This window comes from Caloenas nicobarica, chromosome 5 (genome assembly GCF_036013445.1).
Source record: "Caloenas nicobarica isolate bCalNic1 chromosome 5, bCalNic1.hap1, whole genome shotgun sequence".
Lineage (NCBI taxonomy): Eukaryota > Metazoa > Chordata > Aves > Columbiformes > Columbidae > Caloenas > Caloenas nicobarica.
The window spans coordinates 35,662,975-35,683,662 of NC_088249.1; the positions used below are offsets into that span (position 1 = coordinate 35,662,975).

At 45.1% G+C, this 20,688-nt stretch overlaps 1 protein-coding gene across 1 annotated transcript; it reads left to right on the top strand.

Moving 5' to 3' along the window:
* The first annotated feature begins 241 nt into the window (after positions 1 to 241).
* TMEM229B (transmembrane protein 229B) lies at positions 242 to 19,034 on the top strand. The gene is made up of 2 exons (XM_065636031.1): positions 242 to 321; positions 18,420 to 19,034. Exon 2 carries the CDS (start codon positions 18,447 to 18,449, stop codon positions 18,948 to 18,950), a length of 504 nt encoding a protein of 167 aa, XP_065492103.1. The 5' UTR covers positions 242 to 321; positions 18,420 to 18,446; the 3' UTR covers positions 18,951 to 19,034.
* Positions 19,035 to 20,688: the final 1,654 nt, after the last annotated feature.

Consider the following 20,688-nt stretch of genomic DNA (forward strand, 5'->3'; position numbering starts at 1 on the left):
GTGCACGTGCCCACCTGGGGCTCTGACCAAGTCAGGTCTTCCAGGGCCCAGTCTACCAGAGCTAAGCTGTCCATACGCGTTGCCCTTTCAGTGTTTAAAGCCTTTCTTGTACTGTGCTTCATTAAGATTAAACTGTACTTCTTTGGTTTAGGAAGACTCCCTGGTTGGTGTATTAGCTGTCGGTCACACGCATTTGGTCCGAAAACAGCTGGAGTCTGAAACGGCTCGGACTTGCTGGAGGCAACCCGGTCAACCTGCGGATGCTGTGAACCAGGAGCTGAGCAAAAAGCGGGAGAGCTCCAGGATTCCTTCCCGGAAAAGGTAAGGAGTGAAGGGTAAAACCGATGGGTTCAAACTGCAAGTTACTTTCTGTAAGTGTAAGTAAGATCACCGTTTGCACACATTGCCTGTGATTTCTGTCTGCTTTGAGTCACATCATTCTGATTGCTCATCATTTATATTGCCAAACTTATTCCAGTGTTACTATCTATTTAAAACCTCACACTCAGGTAGCCCTAGACAGTTTAAACAATCGGGACAGTGGAGCAGTATCTCTGAGCTAAACCAGAGCAGTAGGTAAAGAGTGGAGGGTTGCTCTCTCCGGTGGTAAAAGCACAGGTGTGAGTCAGATGATGAGGAATCTATTCCTGGCCCCAACAAGCAGTGCAGCCTCTGCACCTGATTCACCAGCATGTGAATACTAATCTTTTTAGGTTCCTCTTGCTGCTCTCCTGTATCTATGGCAGTCTGTTAACACTTGCACAGAGTGGATGTAAAATGCTGTCAAATTGGACGGGTGATTTATATCCTGGTAGATGGGCTGGACATTGTGGGACCAGAACAACAATCTCCAGTCCCTGCAGCATTTTCAGAGTGCTCTGTGTGTCTGCACTATGCGGTGTGGTGCCCTAACAGGAGTTTAAGCACAGGTGCTCTGATACAGGTTGCAGCAGTTCAGGCTACAGTATTGTTTTCCCTATTGTGCATAAGGTTTCATGAGTAGCTTGTGCACAGCACTTTATCTCTGACTGGGAACTCACTTTGCATATGCAGATGCTACATACATAGAATTCAGATTAATGTAGCACCTTCCTTCCTCAGCCTGTCCTGTCTCAGGGGTCTCATTACCCTCTCTTAGTGGTAGTGCCCAGGAGATCTTATGCTAGGGGATTCTGTTGTCCCACTCCTGTAGGTGTTCCTGCTCTAAAAGACCCCAGTCGCTCTCTGAGGCTGGGGAGCAGACCCAGTCAGCTGCTGAAGGAACGCTGTAGAATTGTGGCAATACTAACAGTGTGGATGAGCAGGGTCAGCCGCTGCCTCCAGCTCCAGTGGTGATTGTGCTGCCCTTTGTGTAGCTGAACGCAGGGCTTCAGTTGGTCCAAAAGTGTTGTCTACTGAGCAGTAAAGTCCAGACCAGTGCTGCAAGGTTATGACAAAGCAAGTGTCAGCAGCTTCCTGGGAAGGCTGCTGGTGATGGACTGAGCCTTGGAATGAGTCCAGCCGTTTTGTCAATGGTGCAGCCATGAGTGCTTCTGAAGAAAGCCCTGTCTGGCAAGCACTCTGGTGTGTGGTGCTACTGCTGTGAGTAGAGCAAATGCTGCTTATTGCCTGCCCTCCAGAACCATCAAAGAAAGTGCAGACGTCTCCTATTACTGTTAAAACAAAAACTGATCGCCGTATGGGCACAAGAAAACATAGATCCATTGGCAGTAGCACAAGATGATGAATTATTCATTCCTCCAGTGCCTCCTGTGTGTTCCATCCACTCAGGCTGTTTAGGATGCTGTCTGCTGGAGATGCAGACAGATTTCCTTCCAAAGCCACAGGGACATGACCCTGCAGACTGTGATCACCACTCCGCTTGGCTTGTCCTCCATGAAACTGGCTTGTGCGTTGTTGTGACATCCTAGGGGACACAGAAGTAACCTTTGATCATCCTGTGGGCTGTTGGTAGGAACTCTTGCAACACCAATGAAGCTGGGATGCGTCTGGTAATGCCAGCCTGGAATTGGCGGTGCGGGGAGGGCAATGAGTTAGGACCAAGATGGCTGGCTGGCTGCTCTGGCCCACTTTGGAAAAGGGAGGTGGGGGGCTTCATCTTTTGTGTAGCATTGCTTTGGTTCCTGTAAGAGAACTTTTATTATGTCAGCGTGTCCTTAGCTCTGTCTTGCTGAGAAGCCGAAGTGTCATCTGCTAAAAGTTCCCTGAGCACAGGCAGGATTTTTTCTCCATGCAGAGTGCTTTAGTGGAGAGGACTGTATTTAAATGGTTGTTTGGGAACATCTGTGAAATACATAGTTTTTCTCAACTCATTTACTAGTGGGCATTTGTCTATGTAATAGTTGTCAATTGGCAGCTGAAGTTGAGAGGCAATGAGGACTTACTGAGCTGCAGAGACTAAATTCTCCTCCAATTCTTCCATGAACTGCTCTGAGCTGAGCTAAGAGGTGCCTGTGTGAGACAAGTCATTGCTGAAGGTTTGTTCAGAGGCTGTTCCTCAGTATAAAGTGTACATACTTAGATGTGGAGAGGTTTTTACTCTTTTTTTTCTTTCCCTCTTGCTGGTTGGCATGAAGATTCCTTCAGCCATTTCATACTCACAGGGTGTACCATGCATGCAATGTTGCAAACTTTTGAACATTTTCCTCCATCCTTCTGCGCCTTCCAGAGTTGCTCTTGGCTTTTGCTGACAGATATTCAGATTTTTAGTGTGGGAAAAGCTCCCTGTAACTAGCAACTGCTGTGGAAATGCTGGGCTTCTTAAAGCAAAAGTTTAACCCTTGCATTTACAGCTATTGTGTAATGTGCCCTACCCCATTTTGAGAGCACTTCAAATGTTCTTAAAGAGCTTTTAGGAAAGGAAGAGAATAATACTTAAGTCAGAACGAGACACTGTAACTTGTGTCCAGAACAGTTTTTAGCTTCTCATTATGCCAGCTAGCTGGATTTGCCCTAGAGTAAGCCACTTTTCAAGTTGTCCTAGTCCAGAAGTGAGGGAAGCTGTGGAGGCTAAGATAAAATCCCTGACTGTGTTTGAGGAGTCCTCACTGAAAGAAGTGGTGGAACTATCCTGGGGAGGAGATTGCCCAGCTGGTTTGAGAGGTAGAGTAGTTTTCACAAAGAGGGCTCTCAAGGAAGAAAGAGTTGGTCCTGAAGCACAAAAGACGTGTTTGTCCTCTTGTGGTCTTGGCAGAAGTGAGAAGACAAACTGGAAGAAGTAGACAGAGCAGGCAGTGGATTTGTGGTTTCCATAGTGATGTAGCTGTGAAAGCTTTTTTACAGCTGAGCTTCACCCTCACTATAATCACGCTTGAAGACTATGAGTATTCAGCTTTCCTGCCAGGGAAATGTAAATATACATCAAACATGGAAATGGCTGAAAATGGATGTCCATGATTTGTTATGTATGCTATGTTACCTGAGTATGTGGATGTTGGGAAGCTCAGCTCCATCGTGGCTTATTTCTCCTTTATCACAGAATCACAGAATGTTAGGGATTGGAAGGGACCTCAAAGGATCATCTAGTCCGGTCCCCCTGCTGGAGCAGGAACACCCAGATGAGGTTACGCAGGAAGGTGTCCAGGCGGGTTTTGAATGTCTCCAGAGAAGGAGACTCCACAACCTCCCTGGGCAGCCTGTTCCAGGGTTCTGTCACCCTCACTGAGAAGTTTCTTCTCATATTTAAGTGGAACATCCTGTGTTCAAGTTTGCACCCATTGCCCCTTGTCCTATCATTGGTTGTCACCGAGAAGAGCCTGGCTCCATCCTCGTGACACCCTTTACATATTTATAAACATGAATGAGGTCACCCCTCAGTCTCCTCCAATCTAAAGAGACCCAGCTCCCTCAGCCTTTCCTCATAAGGGAGATGCTCAACTCCCTTAATCATCTGGGTGGCTCTGCGCTGGACTCTCTCAAGCAGTTCCCTGTCCTTGAACTGAGAGGCCAGTTGTCCTGCACTGAAACAGTGCATCAAACTGTCGTAATACCACAGTTCTTGCTGCAACAGACACTGATATGTTGACGTATGTCCTTTGCTTTCTGTCATCCATCCACACACACACATCCCACGTCACTGATGCCTGTGACTCTCTGTTCAGCTGCACTGATTTCAAGCATGCACTGATCAAGAAACGTGTGCCTAGCTCCATCAGGGCCTGCCAACTGCTCAGGGCACCACCCTGTGAGACTTGGAGAGGTGTGCTGAGTGCTGCTCATGGCCATCACCTCACTTGTTCCTGTGGGCCAGGGAAATGGGCTGCATATGGCAATAAATCATGGTTTATTTCAGGGGTGTCAAACTCATTTTCCCCCGGGGCCACATCAGCCTCGCGGTTGCCTTCAAAGGGCCGAAGGTAATTTTAGGACCTAAAATTTAGGACCGCGAGGCTGATGTGGCCCCGGGGGAAAATGAGTTTGACACCTCTGGTTTATTTTAATGTGCATTTTGACAGTGTTTTAGTTGTCAAAACATATGGCCTGTGGAAAGGTTTTGCATATGGAGAGAGCTGTTTGTGACTGTGAATGGTTGAATTTGTGAGCCTTTAAATCTGGCTCTCAGAATATGTTGGAGTGCAGAACTTTTCAGCATCTCAGCTGGTGGATTATCAGTGGGTCATAGAGGCAGAGGAAGAAAATGCTCAATGTGAATGCTGGATGTACGCATCAGACAGGCATGTACCAGTCCTGCACACCCACCTGCACAGTCCAGCCTGCATGAGTCACCAGCATTTGTGCCTCACCTTCTTCCTTTTTATTTGTACTGCGGCTGGATGTCTCTCTTGCTGTTTCCCTGAACAAATCTCCCCTACCTTTGGCATTTGTTTTGCTCATCTGATTAATGTAATGGATCATCTGTTCCCTTTATAGAAAGGAATGTTAATTATTTTCAAAAGGCTAATTAGGTTGCTAATGAGCAGCTCTACCGCAGTAGTATTTCCTTTAATTACTCACTCTTAAGTGCTGTACAGAAGAGCTCATTGAATATGCTGTTAAATACAAATGCTTGTATCTGGCTCAGGGTTGCACCTTCAGGCTCCCTGAAAGAAATGCTCTGGTAAACTTAGGAATCCATGTGACACAGATGACTGAGCAAATGAGACCGGTGCTGAGAGCTGCCTAGTCATGTGGCCTTTTTGACTCCATGTGAATTCGGTGCTTCTGCAAGTGACTGGCAGCAGTTGCTCTCTGCATTCCAGTTTTGCTTGACGGCTTTTGGCAGTATTGGTAACCAATTGTGCTCCTTGCCAAACTAATCTGTAGTTGGATGCAGCCCTCACACCAAGTAGTTTAGTCTAATTAGCCAGATGGCAGGCAGAGGCACAGAGAGGTGGAGTGACTCATCCAAGGTCATGTTGCAGATCATGGCAAACCTGGTAATAAAGCAGAGGTTTCGTCAGTCCTGTGTTAGTGCACTGCACTATTCGGCCCCTTGTGCCTCTCTTAGGGTCAGCACAGCTCACTACAGGACTTGCATCGGTTTGCATATTGCTTCATGAGGCAGCACAGCTGCTCAACAACCCCATCCGTGTACCCACCTTGGCACTGACTTGGGAAGGTCCTTTTGCTTCTCCATTTGAGTCCTGGCTGCTACTCGCTTCTCTCCTTTTTTCACCCTTTGTTCTAGAAATCTCAGTGCCTTTTAGAACTGCTCTGAGAGAGCTACTGTATTCTAGATGACATTTTAGTTTTAGGATGAGAGGTGTTGGGGTGGATCTCCAGCATCCCCTGCTTTTTAAGTGCTGAGCCTTCATGCAGCTCTGCAAAAGAACTTCACTTTTCGGCAGCATCCTCTGATGTCCAGTCCAATTCCTGAGTCTGCTCTTAGCCAGACTCCCAGAATCCTTTACACGCCATAGCTCTAAGAGGGAGGATGGTGAGGGAGGGCTGCTGGGTGGGGTCCACTTCCAGGCATCAGAAGATGCTCTCTATGCTTATAGACTGATCATCATAGACCCAGTTGGAGAAGGAAGGAAGACCTGTCAGTGTTGTGGATGCAGTGCAAAACTTCGTACGTTGTACTGTGCTGGCAAAGTATCTAAGTGCAGGTGACTCTGTAGAGTGACTTAGGCATAAGAAATACCCAAGAAAACTATTAGCAGCATGAGAAAGCAAAAGTCACCCTCCATGTCTTTTCAGGAACAGATGTACACTGCTAGAACAACTTAAATCTGTGCTCCACACATGCATGACTCCTTGGCTGAGGCACATTTCATTTAAAAGTTAACTTTGGTTGTATAGCATTTAAGTTAATTTTGCATATCTTTACAGCTGTGGGAACTCTGAGAGACAGTGAAGATACAGCGAAGCAAGTTGTTTAACTGCAGTGTACGTATAAGTTCTAAGTTAGTACAAGCCTGTGCACAAAGAGCACACTTGAAAAATTTCAAGGTATCTATTTTGAACACCTTGGCATTGCTATGAACTGTTGTGCAAAGTAGTGGAAATAGTGCTGTTTAGCATATGTGTAATGTGACAAGTTTGTTGTTGCATGTATCAAAGCTAGTTATTAGCATATTTAGGTTGTTTTACTCATGGTGGGAGATAAAAACTTAAATTCTTACTCATCCTACCAACAGTATATTGCTTAATACCTAGTGATTATCATAAAAGTCGTTAACGTGCTGCAGGTTTGTGTACCTCTGGAAAGGAATGGACAAGCTGCCCAGAATGTGTGCCTCCAGGACTGTCAATAGTAGATGCATGATTCGGGCACGAAAATGACAGCTCTTGAGCGTTTTATATAAGCAGGGACAAGATAACATATGGTGCCTCTCTGGTTCCATTTGCTATGGGTCACCTGGTGCTCCATTTGTTGAGCAGATTTTAAAGATGGTTTAAAAAGAATTTAGGGTTTGGTTTTTGGAGAGGGTGTGGTTTTTTTTGGTGGCCAGTATGAGCAGTATCTAACCATTTTGCTTAAAACTGAGGAATTCTTTTCTACTCTTATCACAAGACAGTTTCCAACATGCAGATGAGAACTGGCATCTTTGCTCAGCTGCCTCTTTGCCCAGAGGCATAAGGTACCTATTATTGCCCAAAGGGAAAACAAGATAAAACATCTTGGTTGATAAGACCTGAAATTACCCTATGTAACCTCAGGTATTTCACAAAGGTGGATAAATCAGTGTTGTATGTGCCTGAAGCATCTCTAAGTAGGTACTGGAAAGATGCAGGAGTGGTAGCATCACGAATGCTCAAACTCCAGTTTTGTCTCCAGGATGTCTCCGTCTCTAGCTACTTTAACAGGCTCTAGTAACTACAAATAGGAGCCTGTGGAGACAAAGCTTTTAGTGAAGGTACCTCTGTTAAGTGCCTGAAATACATGAATGAATCGGGGCCTCTGCGCGTGTGCGTGTGGGAGACGTTTATGTGAAATTCAAAAGCTAGTGAAACTGTGTCACGCAAATAATTAATTTGTTAGAATGGTATCATGTTGCAGTGATGGTGGAAGGCAGATTACTGGAGGCTGAATCTCAAAGAACAAGTCGCTGTCAGAGGTATTTTTCAGTCAGCGAGAGCTCAGTGCCTGCACAAGGGAGGGCTCAGCTCCTCACTGCTTCACTGACAACTGTGCCTCCTAAAATAACAAGCAGTTGTTTAGAGCATATCTTTAAACTTTTATCTTCAGGAGAGGGCAAAATAAAACCTGAAGACGTAAGTTGGGAGTTAACGGCACTACAAATGAAGAGCTGGGCAGAAAGTCCCTGCCAGAAAATAGCGTGACCCTGGGAAAGCCCTGCCCTGTTCGGGAGCTCTGTGGCCAATGCTTAACGGGGCAGGACACTCTTGTCACCCCTGGCCAAGGCCATGCTGTCTAAATACAAAGGGACAATGACATGGGAGCTGGGCGAAGCCTTAGGTTACAGTTCAGTGGAAAGAACCAGCTGAATTGCCCTTCCATGGAAAGGCCTCTGCTGCTGCACGAGACTCCAGGATGGCAGGCCCGCCGCAGCCCTGGCTGTTTGCTTTTCTGGTTGTGTTTGCCAGGCCCCGTGGGGAAACTGGGTCCTTCCAACCAGGTGCAGAGGGCAATAAGCTTCCTCTGACAAGTTGACAGAAATTAGTGGAGGCTTGCTACTTGACAGAAAGAGAAATGAGTTATGGGAGGTGTTGAGAACGAACTGAACTTCATGAATGGGAAGTCATGGTTTTGCCGCTTCCCCTTACATGTTCCCATCTGGTGTAAATGGCTCTGTCACAAATAGGCTGGTAGATAGCATCTCTTCCAGTGGTGCAGCCAAGAGTGTCCTGTGTTTCATAGGATCTGGCCACTAGGCTACCGTGAGACTTCAAAAATAAGCCTCTTCTGGGAACCGCGTGGAGTATGTTCAGTTCAGTATTCCCTTCTCTACTCCGCACTGGTGCGGCCTCGCCTGGAGCACTGCGTGCAGTTCTGGGCACCACTGGATAAAAAAGATATTAAGCTCCTGGACAGTGTCCAGAAGAGGGCTATGAAGTTGGCGAAGGGTTTGGAGAGGAAGCCATATGAGGAGCAGCTTAAGTCACTGGGTTTGTTCAGCCTGGAGAAGAGGAGACTAAGAGGAGATCTCATCACGGTCTTCACAAGGGGAGGAGAGGCAGGTGCCAAACTCTTCTCTTTAGTGACCAATGACAGAACCCGAGGGAATGGCAGGAAGATGTGCCAGGGGAGGTTTAGGTTGGACATTAGGAAAAGGTTCTTCCCCCAGAGGGTGGTGGAGCACTGGAACAGGCTCCTCAGGGAGACAGTCATGGCCCCAAACCTGACAGTGTTCAGGAAGAGACTGGACAAGCCCTCAGACACATGGTGTGAACCCTCCTGTGCAGGGACAGGAGTTGGACTCCATGATCCTTGTGGGTCCCTTCCAACTCTATGATTCTCTTCACAGATCAAGTGTAATATGGTTTCTAAGGAGAGGTAGTGTGTTTTGCTGGGTCAACTGATATTGTGGAGGGGTGAAGGGAGGCAGTAAGTTTTAGGTACTAAGGCCATCTTTGGGCTTGAAGCTGTTTGAAGTTGTGTATCAGGTTTCTGTCTCTAATCTGACCAAAGCAGTAAGATCAAAGTTACTGAAAACATAGTCTGGGTCTGGAGTTGCTAATTCTCCCTGGCTTGAGCATGTTGTTTGTAGATATCCCACCATCTTCCTCTTCCTCTCCCTATTTTTCTGTATTCCAGCAACTCAGCTTCCAAGCAAGACTTGCAAAGAGCACATCTCTCCAAAGCCAAGCATGGATCTGTACTGCCAGGTTAACTTTGCCACTGAGCAAAACTCCAATTCTTTGTTCCAGCTGCACTGATTCTAAAAGCGCTGGTGCAGGAGGATGATGTTGCTAAACTGCTCTCATGTAATTTTCATAAGTCTTTTGTCTGTTTCTTTGTTTGGCCACTGAGAGACTTTACATGCCTTCCCTGTCTCTTCTGACTTGGATGCCTTTGCCATACCTGGGTGCTGCCTCTACTCAATGATTGCTCAGCAGCTCAACTATGAGAGGAAAATATCTTGACTTTTCCAGCCCTGTTAAGGCCCCCAGCCTGGTTGGTTTGAAGGATTCTTTTAACATGGGGTTGGTAGACAGAAGGAGGATGGAACATGTATCTAAATTTTATCTTGTCACTGTAGTAGCTGTGGAAATCTATGGAACTTCATTATTCTCTGCTTAAGTGAAGTTAATGATTAGAAAACAGTGATGAGTTTACTTCCCTGATATCTGCCCCCTACAAGACTTCAGCTACTAAAACACTTAGAAACTTACTTGTGTGTTCTTCCTTGTTTCCTTCTATTCTACAAAGACTCCAGGGTCTTTCCATTGTACTTCTTCTAGATCCATCTTCTGTTCTCAAGGCAAGGTTCTTGCAGGGTTTTCCCCAAATTAATTCTTACCAGCTTTTCCTTTCTTTCTGTGCTTTGGCTCACTGGGTCCTAGTGAAGCCAACACGGATATTGTAGTAATTTTAAGAACCAAGCAAGGAAACTGCTCTTCCTTCTACTGTGACAGCTGTTTATGTGGACTCAAATTCAAGTATCCTTTTGTCATTGCGCTTTGACCTTTTGCGACTGTGCCGTGTTTCTGCACCTGAGAGTGGAAAATGTCTTCTGTGCAGATTGACAGCTGATAGGAGTGAAGAGGTGAGTAGTATTTTTACCTCCTTGCTGAGTTTAAGGATTAGAGTTAGCAGTTCTTAAGGATTTTCTTTTCTAAGGTGGAAGCTTAATTCCTCTTTCAGGTGTTTAGCACGTAGGTGGTATTAAGATGATGCAGTTAAATTCCACAAGTCCTGAAGCAGATTCATGTTATCTGCTATTCAAGAGATGGTTTAGAATTTTTCAGAAGGCTGAATGTGTAGATTGGATCTGGGATAACGGATGAATGTGAGTAGGGTCTCAGCACATACCACAGCCATAAACTGCTAGATCTGCAGAGCAGTCTGAAGCTGTGGTATTTCTTTATTTCATGATTTGTGCTACCCAGTGCTTTAAAAGATTAATTCCTGGACCCCGGGCAATCAGAAGCATCTGAAGAATCCCTGTGCACTTACATACAGACATTTCTGTCTTAAGGAACCTAAAGTCTTACACTTATGTTGACTAATAGGCAAGTTTTGAAAATGCTTTCCTGTATTGGAGCAATGAATCTGTTTATTGGTTTTATTGGGGAGACTGTTCAATAGAGCGTGGTCATTTGGCCACACTGCAGTCACAAAAGGAAATGTGGAAGAACGGTATAAGCATAATATTAAACTGATCTCCTTTCAGAGGGGCTGTGTAAAAGCTGGAACTGAGCATGCCCTGTGGCACCGTGATAAATGATTGGCATGCTCTAGGTAGGAATCCTGAATCCAATAGCAGTGTTTGTAGCAGGTCACCTCAGCATCAAAATGAACAGTCAAAGGAAGCAATTATAGGAAAAAAAAAAAAAATCCCCTTCAAGTAGAGGGGAAGAGAGGGCAAATAAGCAAATCAATAAGGACAACATAGGAATGTGTCTATGTATCTTTATATATCTATACATTTGTAGATAGAATAAAATTTATATGGGCATAGTGGGTTGATTTGCCTTCGTTAAAGCAGATATCTGTGGTCCAGTCCAAATTAGAGCCTGAGAGAACAGACGAGTTCTGCGATTTGAGAGCAAGCCAGTAAGCAGCTCAGAAAGAGGTGGAAAAGAACCAAGGCGCTATCAGCTGTAGTCAGGCTCGTGACTTGGAGTGTATGAAGCTGCAGCTGGGAGCACGTGTTTCAGCTGGAAGAACAGCACTGGGAAGCACCTCTGGGACCGCACCTTCATAAACTGACTGATTAGAAAAGGGGGCAGATGTAGGACGCATCAGTGAAAGCTTACAGACCAATGCTGAGTTAAGAAATTGATGTCTGAAGAGATGAGAGGCTTCCTTGAATGGCAGGCAGAAATAGCCTGGCAAATACCAGTTCTCTGTGGGGCACAAATGTTGAGTTATTGCTTTATTTAAAAGAGCTCATGAGTGTTCAGCTTACAACCTTTCAGAAGGCGGAGAGTTTTAGTCACATTCCTCTATGGGAAGGTTCTGATGCTGCCTTTCTGGGGGACACAGCACATAATCAGATGAATGACTCTGACCTGAGGGGAGTCAAACCGCCAAACATCAGGGGTGTATGGTGGATCTGATGCTTCAGGTCTGCAAAAGAGAAAAATGGTAGGCGTGCATAAAACACGAAGATGGTGTGTTTGTAGTTGTAACCCAAATGCTAAACTTCCTGATTTACTGAAGAAATAACAGCAATAAAAATGTAAGCCTTCTTTTGCAAAGATGTAAATAGCAACAAAGTACCCAACACAGTGGAGGGATATGTATGCTGTGTAGGAACTAGGCCCTAAAACCTAAGGTTTTTTTGGCTTGTTACTCAGGACAGAGAAATTTGACTGGTCTATGAAGACAGATTAACCTGAGTGATGTGTTTACAGGCTGCTTGTTGTTTTTTTCTGAATTGAAATACACCTGAAGAATAGAGTACAAAACTCACCACTAATTTGTTTGCCCATTCAATATATTTCCACTGCTGATTACGTACTTTGCAAGCCGGTGACGGCATGATTTATCCCCACGGTACGCTAATTGCTGGGCACTAGTGGGAGAAACTCTGGGAAGCTGCTCAAAGGAGCTGCCTTTCCCAGCTGTAGGCACGGCTGCCAACTGGAGGATCTTGTCAGACATGGTGGTCAGTAGGATTCTGAGATTCACTCTCTCCTACCCTTCCTTTCCAGGATATTTCTACCTCTGAGGACCTGCGTGAACTTGAAATTAAGAAGATTAGGTAGCCACCATCTCGGAGGCTCCACAGGGATTCCTTTTGTGAAAAAGAATAATTTAGCCATCTGAGACTGCTCAAGTTTTCTCCTCCGGGGATGTTAGCAGGAAACATGTAGAATCACAGCCTGGCAAATAGCAGATAGTGCATGGAAGACCTGGTTCTTTCACATCTCAGCAGTAGTTTAATGTTAGGAAGGAAAATATATATTGAGGAGGAAAAGTTATTTTCTGTAGAATTGCCGTCAAGAGACTCCCAAAAGGGAAGGTTTAAACGTAATTCAGCTTAGACCAAGATGCTGGGTTTCTTTAAGGTCTGCAGCAGTTCTGTTCCTCGGAGATGGAGGGTGACTGTAGCTGCTAGCTGCCGGTGTTTGTACTGTCTAGTTACCTACTATCTGTTGAATGCTGGGAGTTTGTAAAGGCTTGTGCACTGGTGAAGAGTAATACAAGGAGAGGGAAATAGTTCTTTACAACTGTGTTTATGCAGCATGAATTTCCAGTAAAAGAAGCGGCTAACTTTCTGAAATGATGCTTTGAGCTTTACCTGCAGCAAACTGCTTTGGATCTGTCAACGGTTCACTTTTTTTGGGTCATCTTACACACACTGCTGTTTGTTACAGATTTAAGTGACTTGGATTGTGTCAGGGTGTTAGCAGGCTAAGATTTTAGATACTCTTACCTCACTGCCCTGATAGTAATATTTTTCTCTGCCAAGCTTAATTTTCAATGTGAAATGTGTTTGGATTTTTTGTCATTCTTTTTGCCAAACCTGGCTTTCCTCCATTGCATGCTGATTCTGGCTTGTTGCTACAGATTGTTCAGAAGAGCTGGGCTAAGCATATTGATTTGTTACTGATACTGACCTCTGCGAGTTGTCCAAATCAATTTATTATTGTAATGTTGGAGTGCGGTAGTCTATTTGCTTTTCATTTCACTTTAGAAAGAAGACGGGGGCATTTGCTAAGAAGAAAATAAAATGCTTTTCAAACAAGAACTGTCTGAATTTCCAAACAGCTTTAAGAAACCATGTAAGATGGGTGACACATAATGTCTTGACCTTAATGTCGTCTCTTCTTTACATCTTTTGGCTCTCTAGTGACAGGGGAAAGGATATTGGCTATGGCAAAATCTTGTAAACTCTCAGCATGTTCTCAGGTTAAGTTTTCTCTCTCCATTCATCACTCTGTTTTGGGTTGCTTTTCCCTGGTAAGCCATGATGTGCATTATGCTCTTTGAATGTCAGATTTGCTTCAGTCAGCTAATACAACACGTTAAGCTCAAGCTTTCAAAAACAGCTGTGAACTTTTATTGCCACTGTACTTGAACACATAGTTTGAAATGAAGGGTCCTGGCCCACAGGAGCTGACGAGTCAGGCAGTTCCCCATCAGAGAACTGAGTGCTCAGGCCTATGCCTGAAGTCATGGGCCACAAACTTGTACCACTTTTTCAAAAGCTGCCACTAGGAACTCAATTCTGCTCTCACTGTAGAGAACCAAGTCAACCTGGGCTTAGCGTCTAGGTTAAGGTAATGGTGGATCCAGCAATTGAGCACCCAAAACTGAAGGATGACTGATAGAGATTGTCAGGGCAGGTTGTACCCCCCTGGACATGCCATCTCCTTGGGGGCAGACCTTCCATGGTGCTGGCCCCTCCTCAGCAGTGTTCATGGGAAGCTCTTCCCACACAAACAGTGGGTTCCTGGCTTCAAAGTCTCTGCTCTGTGCTGGGGCCGCTTCAGGGGCACTGGGTCCCTTGCTGGACACTTGCTTGTTTGAAAGCTGCAGTATCAGCAAATGCTGGGGACTCAGGGCAGCTTTTCCAGAGCAGGGAGGGCAGCAGGAAAGGCATAGGAATCTTTAGCAACTGCCCTGAAGAAGGACGTGACCTTACCTAAAAGAGATGCGGGGGGGATTTGGTGATAATACTTCTAGATGCCGAGTTTGGACTCAGTCATTTTTTGCAGATTTGTCTTGCAAGTCTGCTGCTCACTTGGCTTTTGAGGGGTCTTAACTTCTGTTAGGAACGTAGGAAGCATCCCTCTTGGTCACTGTACGCAAAGAGCTGCTGCCTGAATTTGTTCTTGGATTGGAGTGGTCACTGTGGGCTAAGGTGTGTTCAAGTAACATGATGCTATGTATGAGGCAGGGCATGGAAAATCCCAGCTTTCTGCACTTCTACTGCCATTCATGAGATCACATTAGTCAGAAAACTATTAAACTACCAGTGTCTTCATGTTTTCTCTTTGTTGTCTGAAAAGCCTCCCCCCACACTCCCAAGAAAACCCTACCTTCCTCCTTCCCGCTGTGAAATGGTGCCTTCTGGGCAGCGCACACCCAGGCATTGCTGGTAAGAGCTACACTTCCCTATCCCTTTGGCTTAGTCTGCTAATTGGATTAATTTAATCTCCTTTTGTCGTCATTCTTTTTTACTGGATCCCAATTCTCTTTGGAACAGATTTGAAAGATAGGCAGGGATCAGAGGCTGCCAGCAGGTACAGAGTGAACCGGGCAAGGAACGAGGAGTGGTGGGGAACTGGTGTGCCTTCTAAAGGAAAGCAGCTAGGGGTGAAAATGCAGATTGGAAATGGGCTGTGCTTTCTTATTTGCAATACATGGCAGTGTGGGTAGAACTCAGAGGAAGGCAGATAACATGCGTCCTGATGGAGTCCAGAAGAGGAGGAGCAAAACCAGATGATTGATACATTCAGAGCTGACCAAAATCCCAGGGCTCCAGATCCATCCTGAAAGTGCTAAGAGTAAGGAGTGGACATCAAGTCTGTATTTGGAGACATCTGTCTGTGGCCTGCTTTTAGCTTCATTGCAGGGCTTGATTAATCGATCTGCTGGAACTATTCCACACTTCACTATAGTGGAAATTCTATTTTCTGAGCCACAGTTAATTGAGGCTCTCAGTTACCTGAAGGATGAATATCTCCTCAGAGTTATGACTTCAGCACATAAGTACCACTAAGACTTTACTGCATAAATCTTTAAACACTGATGAACTAATGTCTTGGGGCCAAATCCAGCACCAGTGTTCCGTAAATCTTTACTCCTAATGGTTTGTGTGAGATATATATGAAAATGTTGAAGCCAGATTTGCAGCGCATTCATTGAATGTCATCCACGGTTGCAAAGGCATGCTCATTTTGTGTTTACTCACAGGGAAAATACGAAATAAGACAGGAAGAATTACATTTAAAAAGGTATTGCACAAAAATATGTGTCGATTTTCATTGACACCTTCTTTTATCTACGCCTTGTTAAAGCAGAGAAGCAGATACACCTCTGATTCTCCTGGTCTTATGGAGGAACGCAGTAGCTGCAACGATGTGCCAATGAATGTAATGCAAAAAGTCATGAAGAGCGGTTACTTACATAAGTACTGTTTGGGTAAGAAGGGTCTGAGGAAAGAGAATTCCGTAAGAAGCAGAGCTTATGGTCAAGGAGTGGCAGGTGCCCTCTACTTCAGAGTTGTCTGCTGCTCGCAGTCTTGTCGTTTTGTGAGACCGAAGTATCCTACTACATACGTGACTTCTCTGTCTGCCGTTCTTCTTTCAAATTAAAAAGGATGTATCTAAGGCATTTTTTTAGAAATGTGAATATGCATGTTGTAAAATTGAGTATTAGAAACTATTTCAAATATGAATTTGTAAAATAACGCTGTGCCCTACTTTTTAACAAGCAGAAACAACTGGGCACTAAGAATAAGGAGCTTCCTGCAGTAGTTCAAGTTCACCTGTGGCAAACTGAGTAGCTGACAGAATGTATAGCCTCAGGACATCACTAATCAGGGGATTTGTCTCAGGGACGCTTTTTCTTTGTGTTTTTCTTTTATTAGCACTTCAGAGTTACTTCAGAGGTCTCATTATACCCATCCAGAGGCTGTGAGTCTAAACAGTTCTGTTGGAGTAGAGAGAATAGAGACAATCCGGGAGAGACTTTTTGAAGCACAGTTTGGCTTGGTAGCAGGGAAACGGGCAGGAAGCCTTTGCAGAAGCAAAGGAGAGCTTTGAAAAAAATGAACCAGGCAGTGCTCAAGAACTTAATCGGGCATGAATATGACATGCACTCATGTCTCTCGTGGAGTGCCTGCATGTGACAAATCTGCCATTATTTCTTGGTCTCCCACCAACCCATTTTGCGATCACTTGCCTGGGCTGCATCACCTGCAAAACTGACTGTGTATGGAAGCGCTGCCCTTGTGCAGAAGGCTCATGCGTGTGAAGTCTGGGATTTATGTCCTTTATTCTCACTTGGCCTGGTGCATCCAGTTTATCTGCATCTTACATCAACCTAGGGGATGATTAATACCCATTTCAGCATTGATATTCTAAAATATGAAAGTATAATTTTGTGTTGTTGCAATATTATTTTCTTGCAGACCTAACTCAGAATCCTACCCTGATCCTCTGAACCAGATTTCTGTAGAGTAACATGGTCCCTCCTGCACTTTCCCCTCTTAGGGCTGTGATTGTTCGCTACAGTTGGGGAAAGGACTCTGTATTCCTCTGAGGCCCATGTGTGTTTCCATAGACCTGCCTTTTTTTCTTCTATCAGCAAGCTGGGAAAGAAGGTCCTACTGGAACAAGAGGGAAAATTTCTGTGCCGGCTTAGCTCAGGCTTCCTGAAAACATCATATTAGAGGAACTATTTCTACTTTAGCTGCTCAAAATATAATTCGATGATGATGGAAAGTATTTTAATAGCTTTGAATTTAGAAGCTCCTTGTTTTCCACATAACAACACCGCGTGAGCAGCCTCAGTACAAGCATGGCCGTCTACATGCAGCCTCCGGGACTTGTTTGCTCTCTGCTGAGACAATTGTGTAGGTGGCAGCTGTGCTTCTGGTTTTCAGGAAGCCACTGCTCATCCCACTGTAACTACCTCAGCGATGAACGTCATTTGTTTTCCTCAGGAGACTGAATAGCTATCATACGTGCAGAGCTTTTTGGTCTGTATTAATGTCACTCCATTAAAAGTCCTGCATCACCAAGTTCAATTATCTACTTGAGGCTTTTCACAAACCTGCATCTCTTACTGATCCAGTCTTGGCCTTCTGTTTGGATGCTTCTTCCACTAATGTCCTGCAACTGCTTTTCAGCTTGATCCTTTTATCATGAATTGCTGCCTGATAAAACATCACTTTTCTCCTCTTCTCCCTTTTGAGACCTTCTTGTGCTGTATTGCCTATCAGGCACCAGCCAGTTCAGTATGGCTGGGAAATAAGATGCTTCAGAACAGCTGCAATTTTAGTTGTTTTGTTAATGTTCAAGTGCCTTGTAACCATTCCGTTCTGTAGTCCCCAGCTTGTGCAATGATGTCCCATAGCTTGTAATCTCCCGAGATATCCTCCATTCCCTTCTGTGTCTTGCTGTGTACTTTTTGTTTTATTTTGAATGACATTTTACAGGAGGAGCTGTGATTTATGGATTTGCCTAGGGCCTAGCACAGTGGAACCAGTTTATGTTTGGGCTGTCACAGTTTGGCGTCTGCCCTGTTTTGGGATGCTCTTAATCAGCAGGCAGCCTGTGAGGACTTCTTCAAGCGTATCGTAAGAAGGAAGTTCCCATGAAGGCTGGGCTGACTGGGCATGTGACAGTAGAAGGCAAATATTGGGTCAGCACATTGATGCTTGTGTCCTTGCAGATGTAGGGAAAGGCTCAAGATTCAAAAGAAGTCAACAATGGCCTTTGCAATGGGTTAACTTGTCTTGTAGATGTTGTCCCAGACCTGGTCTAAATTCAGTTATTAGACTTCTAGTGCAGTGGCTAGATATTATGCAAAGTGTAAAAAAGAAATAGAGGATAAATAGATAATTATGAAGTACATGGTATAGAACCGGGAAAGAGAAATCTTCATTGCACAGAGGAAATACTGTGGGGTAGAACAGGACCCCTGGCAAAGCCCTTGTACCCATCATCTCCCTCCTTATCACCAGTGCCACACCAGCTGCATCCCGCTTATCGGGCAGAGCAGCAGATGCTGTCCAGGACCATTCTGAGACTCGAAGCCCAGTAAAAATGATGTGATTCAAAATTCACTTTTTCAGCTTTGTCCTTTGTGAATGAGTTTGTGTGTGTTGCTGTCTGGGGGATGAGGACTTGTGACATCCTCATTGACTCCTCTCTCTACCTCTCTGTTTCAGAGTGCCTGCTGGGGTGTGTGCAGAAGAATGGCTGCGGCAGAACCTCTGACAGCTTTCTCACGATGGTACCTCTATGCCATTCATGGCTATTTCTGTGAGGTGATGTTCACAGCGGCCTGGGAGTTTGTGGTCAACTTTAACTGGAAGTTCCCAGGTGTTACCAGTGTGTGGGCACTCTTCATCTATGGCACCTCCATCCTCATTGTGGAGAAGATGTATCTGTATCTCAAAGACAAGTGTAACATTTTAGTGCGCTGCTTCATTTACACACTTTGGACATACCTCTGGGAGTTCACCACTGGCCTCATCCTACGCCAGTTCAATGCCTGCCCATGGGACTATTCCCAGTTTGATTTTGACTTCATGGGCCTGATCACCCTGGAGTATGCCATCCCATGGTTTTGTGCTTCTATCATCATGGAGCAGCTGGTGATCAGAAACACGCTGCGCTTACGATTTGATGAGACTGCTGAGCCAGGGGCCCCCACCGTCCCCGTTGCCTTGGCCAACGGCCACGTGAAGACTGATTGAGCAGTGACTCGGAACCACACTTAGCAATCTGAGAGAGCCCAGACCTCTACCACAGACTGCCAGCTCTGGCTCTGAGGTACTGATCCTTGCTGTATGATAAGTTTCATAAACCCCATTTTTCTAATGGGGCATGCATGGGATATACCAGAAAAAAATGGAACCAATAGATTTTCTATGGATTTTACTCTTTGGGCTCCAAGGACCCATATCAGTTACTTGTTAGTTAGGTGATTTCTGATTTTAACTTATTACAAATGAAAGCAGTCCTTTTGCTTACTCTTTTATGTGGAGAAAGAAGAAAAAGAAATACTAAGGTGGAAATGCATACAAAAAGAAAAAAAACTGATTAGCGGATGGACACGGACGCGCCAGCTAAGTTAGTGATTGGCTTACTCCATTAGGCAATATTCAGGTGCTTGCTTGCAACCAATACCTCCTGTGGGACCTGAAATGCTGCAGGAACGAGGAAAATCCATCTGCTGTTGAGAAGAACCTAAGACTGGCAGTCTGCTGGGGAGGTGGAGGGTATTCCCCTTGCGAGGTCCCACTGGCCTCTCTCCAGGTTCTTTGTTGCACCACGAAATAATCTGGTGCTGGACATCTTGCTGAATTTATACGGATCTTGTACTTTTTGAAATCTCAATCCTGATACTCACTAGAACTTTCTTTCTTTTTTTCTTTTTTTCTTTTTTTTTTTAAATAAAGGCCTTTTTTTGCCGAGCAAATTTTACCATAATCTGTGCAATCTGAATCTTGGCAAAAGGCACAAGAAATAGCGTGAGTCTTCCCATCTCCTCTGTCCCCTCAAAGCAGACCTTGCCTGAAGGGCGGCTGCAGATTCCAGCTCCCATCTCAGCCATGCAAACCTTGGAGAGACTGTACATGCCACAAGAGTTTTCTGCCTTCCTTCCCAGGGATTCCTCTGTTTCTGGTGATATTGATGATTTAGTCTGGCTGCAACCCCTTGTATTTGAAGGTCAAAACCTTCACGTGGCCAACGTGGAATCCAGGATTGGGTCCTCTGGCACTGACTCTCACCTTCCTTCAGCACTGGCAGGGCTTGGTTCAGTTCTGCCCAGTTGTTCTCCTCAGTGTATCATGAGGATTTGCTTTTCCTTCCCAAATTATGCTTTAAATAACCACAGCCATATTGTCATGACAATAATTGCAGGCAGCAAGAGATACGCCATGCTGCCTCATATATTATTTAAAAAAAACAAGGCAAAATATCCTCGGAAGAGCACTTCATGCTCTGCCTGAGTGAGGCTTTGAGTTAGGGTGCAAGAGCAGCAGTAGAGCGGTGGGGCAGGAGAGTGCTGTGGCTCCATTGTAGAGCTACCTGCGTGGGGGACAGTTTGAAATTTTACCTGTTGGGGACATTCGAGAAGTATTCAGAGGGTGCTTGATAGTGGCAGCCACAGGTTCATAAGTCGTTCTGGCAAGTCTTGGCTTTTGAAGTTAGCCATGAACTTGGAGCTTCCAGCTGTCAGATGTATCTCACTCCTAACTGGTTTATGGGAGAGGTTTGCTGTAGGTGCCCTGTAGGGCTACATTAATTTTAGGTGTTCTTCCACCATAGTCCACAGAGCTTCACCAAGGATCAGTTTGGCTTGACATACAAACATGTTGGTGTGGTTGTGGGGTTCCACTCTTGTATGGGAAGTGGCCAGGCTATTTCTCTGTGTGTCCCTGTCTCTGGTAGGGAGTACTCAGCTGTGAAGCTGCTCCTTCCCCTGGG